The sequence below is a fragment of the Canis lupus genome, chromosome 24 (genome assembly GCF_003254725.2).
Source record: "Canis lupus dingo isolate Sandy chromosome 24, ASM325472v2, whole genome shotgun sequence".
Taxonomy (NCBI): domain Eukaryota; kingdom Metazoa; phylum Chordata; class Mammalia; order Carnivora; family Canidae; genus Canis; species Canis lupus.
Window position 1 is genome coordinate 44,652,844 of NC_064266.1, and position 15,800 is coordinate 44,668,643.

General features: G+C 45.3%; 1 protein-coding gene and 1 non-coding gene across 2 annotated transcripts in view; both read left to right on the forward strand.

Moving 5' to 3' along the window:
• CDH26 (cadherin 26) overlaps positions 1 to 15,800 on the forward strand; it is a 39,116-nt gene that overhangs the window by 8,757 nt on the left and 14,559 nt on the right. Inside the window, exons 4-9 of the mRNA XM_049100387.1 lie at positions 1,091 to 1,252; positions 8,255 to 8,402; positions 9,959 to 10,125; positions 10,322 to 10,450; positions 12,672 to 12,857; positions 14,098 to 14,366. Of these exons, the coding sequence (XP_048956344.1) occupies positions 1,091 to 1,252; positions 8,255 to 8,402; positions 9,959 to 10,125; positions 10,322 to 10,450; positions 12,672 to 12,857; positions 14,098 to 14,366 (1,061 nt within the window). The remainder of the gene's footprint in view (positions 1 to 1,090; positions 1,253 to 8,254; positions 8,403 to 9,958; positions 10,126 to 10,321; positions 10,451 to 12,671; positions 12,858 to 14,097; positions 14,367 to 15,800) is intronic.
• On the forward strand, positions 6,041 to 6,147 carry LOC112674314 (U6 spliceosomal RNA). The gene has a single exon (XR_003145367.1). It is a non-coding gene; the product is annotated as a U6 spliceosomal RNA (small nuclear RNA).

Sequence of the window (15,800 nt, forward strand, 5' to 3'; positions counted from 1 at the left end):
AGGTTTTCTGAAAGTTGGAAGATCTGCCCGCACGGAGCCGACATTCCCCACATGGCAACAACTGGATGGGGCTTGGTTTTCCACAGGCCCCACGCCTCCCTGTGGCCTCCCTCCCTCCCTCCGAGGTTGAGGTCTTCCTCCCAGCTGAGGCACCCGAGCCGGCACGTGGCGGGGCTGCGATGTGGGAGTTTTTGCACGTGGCCTACGTCATTCCTTTCCACGACACTCCTGGCCTGTGAATTAGGTACTGAGTGCCTAGGTGCCTACAGCTCTGACATCCTATGACTTCTGGAGGAGAAATGAACACAATCTGTATTCTTGCAGTGTTCATAAAAATAGTAGATGCCTGCTGTAGACAGAAAAACCTACAGAAAGTTTTCAAGGCTCAGTGGCTACCACTGTCCGCTCCCAAGAGTCGGGGGGCCCCGGTGGGCTCCTACCGCGGACGCACCACAGCCTTCCTGCCAGAGTCCTGTCCTTGCAGGGCGCCGCCCGTGCAGTACCTACATTACAGCCTTGTTCTAAAGATTAAGTAGGCTCAGGCAAGTAGGGCATGTAGTAGGCTGGCTCATTCTAGGCCCTTTCCAAATGTTAGCTGCACGGGTATTGCTCCCCTCTCCCTGCGGGGATCATCAGTATGAACACATTGGTACGTACTCTTCCAGACATTTCCCTGTAGTCTCACCAACATGAGTCCCTGTTGACAGACTGGGATCACCCCACGCATGTTGCTCTTCAGGTTGCCTTTGTGGTTTAACAGTGAGGCACCGCCCCCTTTCTGGGGCAGGGCCTGCAAGTGCTGAGGACTGGGGACCCACGCCCCAGGAACGGGGTCCCGCACTAGGATTCTCTCCCTGGGGAGGGACACGTACGTCCTTCCCACACTCTGCTCACTGTGACAAACGTTGTTCCTGCATCTCTGCATGTCTTTCTGTTTCTTTCGGATAGACCCTCAGGTGAGCAATTGCCAGGTACAGTGCTTTAAAAATGCCTTTGAATCCTAGCCTTTTGCTGTTTTGTGTGCCTTGTGGTTTATTCTTATTCTTTTTTTCCTCCCCCCCCCCCCTGCTTTTCTTTTTTTCCCTTTCAGCTGTTCAATGATATGTCCCATAACATGTCATTAATGTATGTGATCAGTGGACCTGGTGTGGACAAATATCCAGAGATTGGTTTGTTTTCTATAGAAGATCACAGGAATGGAAGAGTGTATGTTCACCGCCCTGTTGATCGAGAGACGACGCCGTCTTTTATGGTACCAAAATTTTGATATTTTCTAGGCTTGGGTTTATTGTAAAGCTGTTGCAGGAATATTGTATTCGGCAAGCATTAGTTAAGCTGCCCACATGCTAGGTCCTAGGAGGCTGCCTATTACACGCTGTGGTAAGCCTTAAAAGTGTGCATGGGCAGAGAGGCTAATTTTATAATGTTCTTAGAAACTTCTGGACTCTGTGATGATGTATGTGAGCTGCTACAGATATTCCTTCTAATGACCGGATTCCAAGCATGATCAGGATACCTGAAAGCATTTGGGGATAGGGCTAGAGAATGTTTATAAAATGGGCTAATTTGGTTTTTGATGAGTCATGGTTGGAATATGTAGGCAGAAGCTACAAGCAGACCCTAATAACTGATGAATGAGCAATTATGAACCTGGTGGCGGTTTCTTCTTGTGTCCATGTGTTCTTCAGGGTCTCATAACCCCAACACCGTGGTCTACTATGAATTTGAAATCCAGGTTCTAGGGATGCCTGGGTGGCTCAGCAGTTGAGTGTCTGCCTTCGATTCAGGTTGTAATCCTGGGGTCCTGGGATTGAGTCCCGTATCGAACCCCCCCACCCCGGGGGGAAGCCTGCTTCTCCCTCTGCCTGTGTCTCTGCCTCTCTCTCTGTCTTTCTCATGAATAAATAAATAAAATCTTTAAAAAAGAAAAAGAAATCAGGTTTTAAGCAAGTGAAAAAAATGTTGGTAGTATATTAGGCTACCAGCTTCACCTTACAGGGGATGCATACGATGTTAGCCTTTGTTATGTTTTGGCTTCTGCTGGAAACTGAGCTTGGTTCTCAGGCCTGCTCAGCTGTACTTTGGCTCCTTCAGGGTGAGAAAGAACATCTGAAAGAAGTAATTTATATACGTTTTCTCCAATGACCTTAAAATATTTACATACATAATAAAATATATGCCCTTAACTCATTCATTGGTGGGCTCTGAAACTCTAATTTTTTAAAAAAGATTTTATTTATTTATTCACAAGAGACACAGAGAGAGAGAGAGAGAGGCAGAGACACAGGCAGAGGGAGAAGTAGGCTCCATTCAGGGAGCTCGATGTGGGACTCGATCCTGGGTCTCTAGGATCATGCCCTGGGCTGAAGGCGGCGCTGAACCACTGAGCCACTGGGGCTGCCCTAAAACTCTAATTTTTAAATAGTCAGGAATGCTCCCCAAACTCCAAAAGTCATGCAGAGACAACTCTGCTGGTCTTCACTATATTTATGGAAACCCTTGCCCCATCGGGTGAATTGGCAGTGTCTGTCAAACGAAAGGAATATAGAATGGTCATAGGTAGTAGGGCCCTGGGGCAGCCCTACTAAATCTTGAGTGAGCAAACAGATCACCGAGGGATCTTGTGAAAATCAGATTTTGCTTCAGAACATCAGGGTGGAGCCCAGGACTCCGCATCTCCAGCAAGCTCCCAGGACAGGGTGCTGCCGCTCGCCCCCGGCGGCCACGTGCTGAGTGTGGAGGGCCAGAGGGTGAGCCTGACTCGTGCAAGGACTGGACAAAATATATTGTGCTTATGGTCCTTGTTTCGCTGTTGTTTTTTGGTTGCTGTTGTTTTTTGGTTGCTGTTGTTTGCTTTTGACATCTTTACTGACGTATCAAGGGTTGGTTTTCACAAGGTTTAAGATGAGACTTTTTCCTGGAAGCTGATAATACCTAAGCCAAATCCATAAGAGTGTTTTCTGACATGTGAGGCCCAAATGGGAAAGCTTGGCATGTCAAGGGCCAGGAGGCCCCAGGGAACAGTTAGAACAAGCAGAGAAAATGTGAGAACATGAGCGGCGTCCCCACAGGTTCTACTCCGACAGGATTTCCAAACCCTGTGCTTGGACCTGCTGGGTGAGATCAAGCCCACCATCCCATCCCCCAGGCGTTATCACAGCCATGCTTTTCTACCAAATTCTACGATCGCTTGCTAGCTGGCTTCTTGGTTGGCTGTGAACATCCATGAGACAAGACGCAGGGTGGGGTTTGGAGGCATGCCCCACTCCGAGGCTCTCTGTTTCACGACCCTGGTTTACTGTCTTCTAATTACCTTTCTTCGCCTGCACTGTATACCTGAAACGTGTTTGGTTCCCTGTGGGTGGTCAGTCTCCCCACTGGAACGCAAGTTCTAAGAGCGAGGAGTTTCGTACTGACTGCCATTTCCTGAGTTAGGAAGAGGGCTCTGCACATAGTAGGTAGGTTTCCAGGTGATTATGCGGATGAGTGAGTGAGCACAGCAGAATGTTGTCTCTGCTTCCAGACTGTTGTGGGTTGAGTTGTATCTTCCAAAAAGATAGGTTCAAGCCCTACCCCTGGTACCTGTCTATATGACCTTATTTGGATACAGGGTCTTTGCAGGTGTCATCAAATTAAGACGAGGCCATACTGGATTAGGGTGGGCCCTAATCTGGTTACTGGCATCCTTGTCAAGGGAGGGGAATTTGGGCCGCACAGAGAAAGACAGAGAGGAGAAGGCTGGAGACAAAGACTGGGGTGACGCATCCATCCTGGCGGAGGACACCAGGACTGTTGGCAGCCCCCAGCAGCCAGGGGAGAGGCCTGAAACAGATTTCCCCTTAGAGTCTCCAGAGGGAACCAAGCCTGCTGACCCCAACTGGTATTCTAGTCTCCAGAAGTATGAGAGAACACGTTTGGTTGTAAGGCACCCAGTCATCACAGCGGATATAGGAAACAAACATGCAGGGGTTAACATACTCTCTAGGAAGACCAGACACAGGCTGGTGAGAAGGATGACCAGCCATGAAAAGGAGGTTAAGCAAGTGTTACAGAAACACCGCACGAGCCGGGCATTCCAGCTCAGCCATCTGCTTCTGCAGAAGGATGCTTGCTACCGGGTCTTGGCGGTTCACAAAGCCAGGATGTATTAGAAGCGAAGTCAGCCCAAGTGTTGGCCAACAGACATTCCCAGGAGCACCGCTGTGCTCTTGGGGGTAGTGAAGGAGTCACAAGAATTAGCCAAAACATGTAAAAACTTGTGTTTGGGAGGTTGGGGGGGGGGGTGGCGCTGATTTCTTGGTAATTCCATAAACCTACAAGAATGTAGGGACAGCAGCCAAGAAGCGCCTGAGGATGTAAGACATAGCTGGGAAGGGGAAAAGCCTGATTTTTTCTATGTAGGAATCTCATCTGTTTATATCAAAATCTGCTCAATTTCATAGGTTACAAATACACTCAGGAAATTTTTTCTTTTGTATTCCTTGAAATAATCATCTGTGGGTCTATATGCCAACGCACTCAGCTTCGCCTACTTGAAACCTAGGCATACAAGTGACTTTGTCTTGTGTGTTCGGCATTTAAGATACTTGCATGTGCTTGCCTGTGACTAGGAGCACACGTCCTGTACGTGTCATGTCAGGGGTCACGTGCCCCTCCACCATGTCACTGGACTATGGTGGGCCACCCAGGGATCTAAATCTTAAGGCCATAACAAAAGGCTGAAAAGCCTTTCCAAGTGCAGAAAATATCCATGACATTTCCCTTCTCCATTGCGATTCTGAGTCCCTGGAAATTCTTAGCATCTTGACAAAGAATAAACAGCACTTACGCCTCTCAGGCATCTTACAGAACTGACGGTCTCAGATGTAGCTTTTAGGATAATAGATGGAATATAACATAATAAACATAAAACAAACGTGGTTCTTATTTTTAAGTGGAAGGACTACAGTTGGCGCTGTGTCGGAGCCAGAAGTCCGCATGATTAGGGAGCAGAGTTGCCAGCGCAGTCATAAATTATGGAAGAGCATGTGGAAATGGTGTGTGAGAAGGCCGATTTGCTTGTGCAGAAATGTAAAAATGTATGTTGGATTCCCGGGAGCAGACTAGCTCAGTGGTGTTGAGGGGAGAGGAGACAGTGGAACCGGGAGAGCCTGGGGCCCAGGCCACTGCTGTGGGATGCCCGGTGGGACCGCCACGGTGGATGCCCCAAGTCCACGGGCAAGAGGCCCAGGCAGGGTGTGCAGCAGGGACCTTGTGCGCTCTGGGGACAGGGCCAGAGAGATTGCTGCCCGAGGCTGCCGAGGTGCTGGGACCCCGGCTGGTGAAGCCACTTGCTCCGGGCCCTGCGTGGCTGTGGAGGGGAGCGCTGAGGAACAGGCCGGCGCTGTAGTCAGGTCTACACCTACTTGCACTTGAAGCTGGGCTGTGCCGAGGGCGCAGCCGGGGACAGTGCAGTGGCGCCCAGTGGGGCTCCAGGACCGCCTCCCTCTGGGGCTTCTCTGCGAGGAAGGAAGGAGGTGATCGGTGTAGGAGCCCAGTCCTGGGCCTCACTGAAACCGCTTCTCCTGGAAGGAACCCTGTGCTCGCTCAGCATCCCGCAGTCAGCTCTGCACCTGCACCTGCAACCAGACCGCCCTGGAGAAGCCACTGCTCCCATAGTGGGCGGGCGTGTGCCCTGGCAGCTCCTCCACACGTCATCCTGGCCCGCTCCCTTCCCTGAACTTCTTCTATTTCGCCACTGACTCCCCACAATCTTTGCAGCTTTCAACAAATAAAATCACTGTTTATCCTAGAGCTACAGAAATTCAGCAGCAAGTGGGTGCCGGGTGGTTCCATGGGTCAAGCGTCTGATTCTTGGTTTCAGCTCAGGTCATGATCTCAGGGTCCTGGGAGGGAGCCCCATGTCGGGCTCTGAGCTCAGTGGGAAGTCAGCTTGTGATTCTCTCTCCCTCTGTCCCTGTCCCTGCCACTCCCCCCTCTGGCATGCATGCTCTCTCAAATAAATAGATAAATCTTTTTTTAAAACATATATATATATGTTGTGCTCACTTTGGCAGTACATAGACTAAAATTAGAATGATACAGAGAAGATTAGCACAGCCCCTGCTCAAGGATGGCATGTAAATTTGTGAAGCGTTCCATATTTAGAAAAATAAAAATAAATAACACATATGGTTGCCCACTCATTATTGTGTAAGTAGAGACTTTTTAAAAAGAATAGATTTTTAGAGCTGTCTTGGGTCTACAGAAGAAGATAATGAACAGTACAGAATGCCTGACCCCTCTCCCTCCCCACCCCCTGCCCCACGCAGTATCCTCTCTCATGAATGTCCTGCACTGGTGCAGTAACGTTTATGACCCTGGATGAGCCAATAGGATGCATTATTATTAACAAAGCCCATAGTTGGCATTAGGGCTCACTTTCAGTGCTGCACGTTCTATGGGTTTGGGCAAATGTATATGACAGGTATCTACCCTTATAGTATCACACAGAGTATTTGCACTGCCCTAAATTTCCCTGAGCTCCTCATTATCCATCCATCCCCTCCTTTCTGAGCCCTCGGCAACTGTGATCCTTTTGCTTTCTTCATACTTTTGCCTCTTCCAGGATGTCGTATAGTTGGAATTGTACAGTGTGTATGTAGCCTGTTCGGGTTGAACCCTCTCGCTTAGCCATGTGCACTGAAGATCATGTCTTTTTAATGCTGGCTAATATTCCACTGTCTGGATGGACCACGGTTCATCCATTCACCTAGTGAAGGGCATCTTGGTTGCTTCAATGTTTCACGACTATGAACAAGGCCACCTTAGACGTCTGTGTGCAGGTTTTTGTGTGGTCATAAATATTCGACTCTTTTGCATAAATACCAAGGAACCTGATTGCTGGTTTGCATGGTAAGAGGATGGTTAGCTCTGTAAGAAACCACCAAAGGAAGGAGGAATTATCTGCTATCTGTGTATCTTCTCCGGAGAAATAGTGTCTGTTCAAATCCTTTGCCTATCCTTAACATTTGAAAATCAATTTTTTAGCAAAGTTCCAGGAAAGTTAATATATAAAAATCAATTGTATTTTTATCTACCAGTGATGAATACTTGGAAATCAATATTTTAAAAACAGTATCATTTATAATATCACCCAAACAAGTGAAGTGCTTAGGCATAAACCTGAAAACTGTGCAGGCCCTGTTCACTCAAAGCTATGAAATGCTGATGAAAGATACCAAGGAAGATCTAAATGAATGAAAAGACAGACTGTTTGTGGATTGAAAGATTGAATATTAAGGGGCTAATTCTTTCCAAATTTACCTATAAATTCAGCGCAAGACTAATCAAAAGACTAGTGGAATGTTTTATAGATCTCAAGCTGATCCCAAATTTTATATGGGAAGTTAAACCAGCTCTCGATTTTTTTGACTTTGTTTTGCTGTTTTGAACTTTATGGATATATGTGTTTATCTTTATTGTTTCCTTCTTGTTTCCTTTTTTCTGTTTGAATTTAATTTGCTCCTTTTAAAAGATTTATTTATTTGAGAGAGAGAGGGACATGTGAATGTGAGTGGGGAGAGGGGCCAAGGGAGAGAACCTCAAGCAGACTCTGCTGATGGGGAAGCCCCATGTGGGACTGGACCCGACCCTGAGATTGTGAGCTGAGACGAAACCAAGAGTCTGATGTTAACTGACTGTTCCCCCAGGTGCCCCTATTTGCTCCTTTTTTAAAAAGGTTCTTAAGAAACTAAAGCTAGAAGCCTCAAGTATTGCTTTGAGATCTTTTGTGAGGAAAGACTTCCCATTGCATGTTTGAGACGAGCAGATCCTCCTCATTCAAGCACAGAAGTGACAGCAGTAACCATCTAAGGACCCACGACATGTCAACAGCTGTGCTGGTTACTTTAAATGTTCTCTTTCCCCAAAACTTTCAAATGTCTGCTCTCCGCAGTGTTTCGCAGTATTGATTAGCACTTGCATTTCTCATGACAGCCCTGACCACGTAGAGCAACCAAGGCTCCTGAGCAACTTGCCTGCATTTACCCAGGTGGAAAAACTGAGATTAGAACCTGGTCATAACTAGTGATGTACTTCTCAAGTCAGGCCATTGGCTGGTCCCCAGAGGTTTACTGAGCGGCTCACCCATGCCAGCAAGGAGCTCGGTCCCTGGGGTCACGGGGCAAAGGACAGCATGAGATTGACGATGATCTGATTCGTGCTATCAGATAAATGATCCTGCAACATTAACACGGTTCCCTCTGCTTCCTAGGTGCATTTCAATGTCGTGGATCGCTTAACCAGAGAAATCGTGGATAATTCCTTGATTTTCAACATCAGGATCCGCGATACAAACGATCATGCACCCCAGTTTCCTAAGAAGGAATTTAACATCACTGTGCAGGAGACCCACCCTGCAGGTGTGTGCAGTGGGGGCAGCAGGGCTTCCTCTCCTCTCTCGTCCAGAACAGTTTTCTTGTTTTAATTTCAATGCGGTACTCGATCCTACTTGTCTTTAGGGGGAGATTTTACTGTTCATACCCTGAAGATCACAGATCCTGGATTCAAGCAAAATGCCAGGTCTGAAAGCCTCATTTTGTATTGGCAATAATATGAGGTGTGAATTGTGTCTGTTGGAAGAGCTGACATGTAAAGAGCAATCTAAAATAACTCAGATGCACTGAAGGGGAAAGGCAGAGCTGAGCGGTGTGTGCCCGAATATCTGTAAATTTGTCACCTGTAAAATGGCAACGAGATGCCATCTAAAGTTTCTGAGCTACAGATTCTGTGAGTCTTTAAATCCAAACCACTCTCATTAGAAGATGCATCTATTTTAATAACAAAACAGCTTCATTTATTTCACAAAATAGTCTTTAGAAAATTTGGGAAATTCCAAGGCATTAAGACCGAAAAAAAAAAAAAACGGAAATAGAAAGCATATTTAATACTTCCAATTAGAGATAAGTACCATTAATGTTTTATAGTCTTTCAATATTTGTCTTTGCATTTTATATGTCCGTGCGTGTACACACACCATATATGTATCTATGGGTACATATTCCCAGATTTTTATATATAACTACAAATGCACATTAATATATGTGCATACATTTTTTATCTTTATCATAGTGCAAAATGCATATGGGTCTATATTAGATATTCACAAATGCACGGGTGTGCTTTTTCATATGTGTATATTTATGAGCTATCTTTTCTAAAAGTGCAGTTTTACTCTTCGTAACCTAACAGTGTTCCCCTACAGCATCCTATTGTGTAGTATTTTATTTCATGGACGTACTTTAAGGTGTTTTTTTTTTTAAACTAATCTCCTATTGTTAGACATTTATGAGTTGTTCCTACTTTTTGTTATCTTCACAAAATATGCTTCAGCGAACATATTTGAGCTAAATCTGTGTCCCACTGAAACATTATTTACTTGGCATAAATTTAGAGAAGTTCTGACCACGTACACAATCTAAGCGCTCCACTTTACTCACCTACGATGTCTGAGGGGGCCTGGCAGGGGGCTCATCCTTGATTATGAAGTGCTGCCCATGTTGATAGGTTTCTTGTCCATTTCTGTTCGTGTGGTTGTCATTTTTCTTCTTGATTTTCACCTTTTTATCCTGTATTAAAAATGTTTATGCCTGCCACGTATACTTGAAGTGTGTTTTCCTGGTTTGTTGCTTCTTTTTAAATTTTGTTTATAGTTCTTTTTGGCACACATTCATAAATCAGTCTGATCTATCATGTCTTTTATGTCTTTAGCATTTGCAATCATGATTAGAAAGTTCTTGTGACTATTTAAATATTCCTCTTTGTTTTTTATAGTATGTCTACAGTTTGATTTTATATTTAAATATTTAATCTATTCTGGTGTATGCCTCAATGCCATTTAGCAAAGACTCACTCGTCATTCTGCTGGTTTGATAGGCTGCTTTTGTTCAATATTAACCGTTAAAACAATTCTTTCCAGGTCAACCTATTTTCCAGATGGTAACAGTGGATTTGGATGAAGAAAATACTCCAAATTCTCAGGTCTTTTATTTCCTTATTTCTCAAACGCCATTACTGAAAGAAAGTGGCTTCCAGATTGACCATATTAGCGGAGAAATACGACTCTCAGGATGCTTAGATTATGAGGTAATGTGGATTTTATTATTTAAAAAAATGAAATGTATTCTCTATCTCTGAGCTCCAGACTTAGGATTTATGGTTGTAGTGGAAAACCCTCCGTGGCTAGCCTTGGTATTGAAATTGCTATAATGGATTATTACTTTATTAATACTTCTCTTTGCTGTATTTGAAGGGAGTGACTGTTCTTTTCCTTCCCACACAGACCGCTCAACAGTTTACACTACTAATTGGAGCGAGGGATTTTGGAGAACCATCCTTGACATCCACGGCTACCGTTCATGTTAATGTGCAAGAAGGCAACAACCACATGCCCACATTTATCCAGGACAACGTAAGACACCTGCACTATCTCAAATGCCAAGACCCCACGTAAATGGCCCTGAGTCCTGGGCTTGGTTCTGCTGAGGGAGTTCTCAGCAGGCACCCACGTTACATGTTATTCTCCAAAATAACGTAAACTAGATGAAGACATCAACCATACTGATACAGAATCATTTAATAATAGACTTGGCAGCTTACGTTTCTTAACTGTTTTGTGTCAGAAACTGTGCTCAGAACCTTACATGCATGCTTTCATTTTCAATTGTTGGGACTAGCACATGATTTCCTCGTTTTACAGACAAGGACACTGAGGCATTGGGAGGATAGAGAATCCATGCTCATTCTACATCGAAGTTTCTCACTTCCACACTATTTTTTAAAATGACCTTATTTATTTTTTCATGAAAGACACAGAGAGAGAGGCAGAGACATGGGCAGAGGGAGAAGCAGAGGAGCCCGATACAGGACTCAATCCCAGGACCCCAGGGTCACGACCTGAGCTGAAGGTAGATGCTCAACCACTGAGCCACCCAAGTGTCCCTCAATCCCACATTATTAATGGGGACTGAGAGATTTGTTGTAGGGTCAGTGGAGACTGCCCAGTGCACTGGAGGGTGTTTAACATCATCTCTGACCTCTGCCCACTAGATGCCCGGGCACCTCCCAGTTGTGACAAGCAAAAATGTCAGACATTGCCCAATGTCCCCTGAGGGGCAGGTTCAGCCCCAGGGGAGAATCTAGACCTGAGCTCTTCACACAACATTGGAGCTCTAGAGTAGGGAAGATGAGCAGGTGGGCTCTGGCTGTGGCTTTCTCAGCCCACCTGGTTATGTATATCAGGGTTCCACATGGGATTTCACATGCTACCGTTCCCTGGGCTTAAAGAAAGCACCAAAACCCGCTGTTTCCAGATCATCTGGAAATGCCACACCACTTGAGATATGCAAGATTACTAACAACACTCAGGATTTGTTTCCTGTTTTGTATATTTTTGCTCCTTCATATGCATTTTTAACATATTTTTTAAATTGGAGTTCAATTTGCCAACATATAGCATAACACCCAGTGCTTATCCCATCAAGTGCCCCCCTCAGTGCCCATCACCCAGTCACCCCCACCCCCTGCCCACCTCCCTTTCCACCACCCCTTGTTTGTTTCCCAGAGTTAGGAGTCTCTCATGTTCTGTCTCCCTTTCTGACATGCAGTTTTTTAAAGAAAAATATCCATTTTGCTTCTTTCTCCTGATCTCTCTCAACAAGACCTTTCCTGATGACCTAGTTAAATCCCTAACACAGTACCCACTCCCTCCTTCTCATCCCAACCCAACACACACACACACACACACACACACACACACACTTCATCATATGCTCCCCAAGGATGGAGTTTTGCTGATCCTGTTCATAGCAACTAAGATAGAATCTGGTACATTGGAGCCTTCGTTGAATATTAATAAATGCTACAAACAATTATTTTTAAAAAGTATCATTTAAAAAAAATCTAAATTTGTATAGACAAAGGGTGCCTGGGTGGCTCAGTTGGCTAAGCATCTGACTCATAATCTCAGCTCAGGTCTTGATCTCAGGGTTATGAGTTCAAGCCTCACATTGGGCATGGAACCTACATTAAAAAAAATCTTTAAAAAAATTGTATAGAGAAAAGCTGAAATGTTTTCAAATGAAAACACCTCACCAAACAGTACAGAATAACTGTAACATAATATTTATTGTGTTTGAATATTATTTTGAAAATCTTCTCTGGCTTAGCAAAATGCTCTGTTCTTAAGAGTAAGGGTGGGGAAAATAAGCTCTGTCTTCATGTACTCCACAAAGAGAAATTATCTTGTTATCAAAACTATTGAGTAATAAGCCAAAGTTAGAAAAATGCATTAGAAAAATGATTGTTTTAATCTAAGTCATCATAAGAGTTCTATTTTAGGAGAAGAGCTAGTTTTTTTTTAGGAGCATAAACTGGGATGTACATTATTATTTTAAAGATTCTTAGAAAAATAGTGCATTGAGTTGGATTTTCAAAGGTATGCAGCTGTAGACACAAGTCACAGGGTGCTGAGCCAGGCACCCTGGCTTCTGCTCGCTTGAGGTCAAGTTCTATAGCAAGAGAGATAACATGGGCACGTTCCTGTGCTAAGGACTTACATTTTCCTTCTTGCTTTCTTTTTCAATGGTGCATCTTTATCTCCATGATGTGGACATGATGGTTGCTTCTTCCAGTATAGGATTCAGATTTCTGAAGGCCGCACAAGTGAGGGTGTGTTGCGTCTTCTAGTCCACGATGGTGATTTGCCATTTACGTCAGCTTGGAGAGTAAAATTTAACATACTGAGTGGCAATGAAGAGGGACATTTTCACATCTTGACTGACCCAGAGACCAATGAAGGGATTTTAAGTGTGATCAAGGTAAAGCCATCAGGGAATGTGCACCTGCTGGGTGGCTACAGGTGTTGGGACCCCTTTCTGCAAGATTCCTGATGCCCACTGTGCACCAAGCACATGAGGTGTGGTGTATTGTGTGTCCCAGTGGTGCCCAGGGAAGAGGGCAGGCAGTGTCATGACCCCAGCTGCTGTGGCCCTTGGCCCTTTTGCCTTCGTGGCTCCTCCCACCAAAATAATATCACTACTAAAAGTTATTTTTGAAATGGTGCCAAGTTCTTCAACATTTATTTTTTGTTTGAGACAAAATAGATTTATATAGGCCCTAAAATGTTTATTTTTTTCTGATGTGATAAAAAACTTTAAGATATTTTCTCTGAGAGTTCATTTTTTTTTTCCTTCTGAGTTTTAAAGACATTAGAATGTGTGCACTGACCCCTAAAAGCATCGTGGGCATCTGGCACTTCGCTGGCTATGCCTAATGAGGAGCTGGCCCTGCAGAAAAGTATTATTTTCTCCTTTTACTAATAAGGAAACAAAGCCCAGAGATGTTGGGTCATTGTCATGAAGTCACACAGCTGGAGGAGGGGTTCTGACTGAGGCAGTCTGACTCCATTGTTTTTAGTCTTAATTGGTCTCAGGCCAGACCCTGGAGTGACCGAGCCCTTTCTCAGTGCAGGCAGGTCACCCGGGGGTCAGGTTCAAAGACAGGCCTGGGTTGGTAGGTCTGGGGTGGGGCCCTGAGCTCCTGCCCGTCAGAGGAACAGACCACCGGTGATGCCCACAGGCCCCAACCACACTATGAACAGCAAGGCTCTGGTGTACTCGCCGCAGGCCTGGGATTGAATATCTCAAATATTCCTTAGCTTTTCAATCCTTTTAAGTCACTGACCACTTTGCACCCTGAGTAACTATGATCATTAATTTCTGTATTTCCTTAAGCTCCCTTGGTTTTTTTTTTTTTTTTTTTTTTTCAGCAGAGCTGCCACATTAATGTTTCATTAGGTTATGGGTTTTGTTGCATTTTTCATTACTCTCTGATGGATGGTAGCTCTTTTCAACTGGGAGGGAGGGGGAAAAAAAGAAACAGAACTCCATAAATGATTTGAAAATGGGATGGCAACTGTCTTTTGATCATTACCAAAGACATAGTAAATAATAAATGAAGTGCAAAAGCCACAAGCTCTGGGTGCGTGATCACGCGCTGAGCGTTCTCCGGCCGGAGGAGCAGCAGGTGCTCACGCAATCCTCTCTCTGGGACTCGCAGCCCTTGGATTATGAAACTCACCCCGTGCAAAGCCTTGTCATCGCCGTGGACAATGAGGAGCCACTCTTCCCCTGTGAGGAGGGCCAGCTCCGCGGGCCCCGGGGGGCAGGGACCAGGGCCACCGTGAGTGTGCAGGTGACGGACAGCAATGACCCGCCAGCCTTTCACCCTCGGAGCTTTGTGGTCAGTGAGGCCGACGGTGCCAGGCCCGGAATTCAGCTGGGAGCTTTCAATGCGACAGATCCAGACGGAGCCGTTGGCCGGATAAGGTGAGAAGGGAGGTGCGGGGCGGGGGGGGGGGGGGTCATTTAAACAGAACCGGACACAGACCCGCAGGCCTGCCTGTTGGACACCTGCCCCTTGGCGGGCTGCTGAGGTGGACTCCAGCTCGGTTATGAAAATGCCAGAAGCCACCAGGAGAAGGCCTGCGGGCCCACGTTCAGTGCTTTCGTCCTTCTACAGCTTTCTCGGACCCGCCAGGGGGAGTGTGCTTGCTCATTTTCCCTTGCATTTAGCACACTTCGCTTTTGTACCGTTTTTCCTGTATTAAAATAATTTGTTATGGGTTTCTATCTCTCTTTTTACCAAAAGAGAGAGGGTTGTAAACCCGCAGCCCTCTGGCTTCTGGGCGACAGAAGTGGTTTTTATTTACTACTTATTTTTTTAAATCATGGTAAAATATATCTAGCAGGAAGTTTACCATTTTAACCATTTTTTTCTGTTACTGTCTTTTTTTTAATAATAAATTTATTTTTTATTGGTTTTCAATTTGCCAATATACAGAATAACACCCAGTGCTCATCCCGTCAAGTGCCCCCCTCAGTGCCCGTCACCCATTCACCCCCACCCCCCGCCCTCCTCCCCTTCCACCACCCCTAGTTCGTTTCCCAGAGTTAGGAGTCTTCATGTTCTGTGTCCCTTTCTGATATTTCCTACCCATTTCTTCTCCCTTCCCTTCTATTCCCTTTCACTACCATTGTAACCATTTTTAAGTGTACAGTGGCATTAAATGGCATTAAGTAGATTCACGTTGTTGGGCAACCGTCCACACGATCCATCTCCAAACTTTTTAATCTTATAAAACTGAAACTCTGTCCTCATGAAACAAGAACCTCCCCACCCTCCCAGTTCCTTTCCCCCGAGACACTGGCAACCACCCTACTATTTCCTGTCTCGGTGAATTTGACTATCTAGGTACTTCATAGAAGTGGAATCATACAGTATTTGTCTTTCGGTGATTGGCTTATTTTGCCGACCACAACATCCTCCAGTTTCATCCGTATTCCACTATCGGCATAGACCACATTGTGCTCGTCCATTCACCTGTGGGCGTACACTTGGTTTGCTCGGTGTTTTGCTTTTCGAAATAAAGTTGCCACAATCCCTAGGAAGGTGGCAGAGTGGGAAGCCCCAGGAATCTGTCTCCCCACCAGAACAATTGCCCTGGAAGAGTCTGTCTCATGCACCTATTTTGGAACTCTGGATTCTGTCTAAGGTTTGCAGCTTCCAGAGAAAGCCTTGGATGCTCAACTACAGTTAATTTGGGTTAATTATAGCTCTCTGCACAATAGTAGCACCCCATCCCTACCCCTAGCAGTGGTGGGCAACTCTATACCTGTTCCTGGAATGGCTAAACATACAGAAGCAAACAAAACAAAACAAAACAAAACAAAACCTCTGTCCCCCAAATATCAGAGATCTGT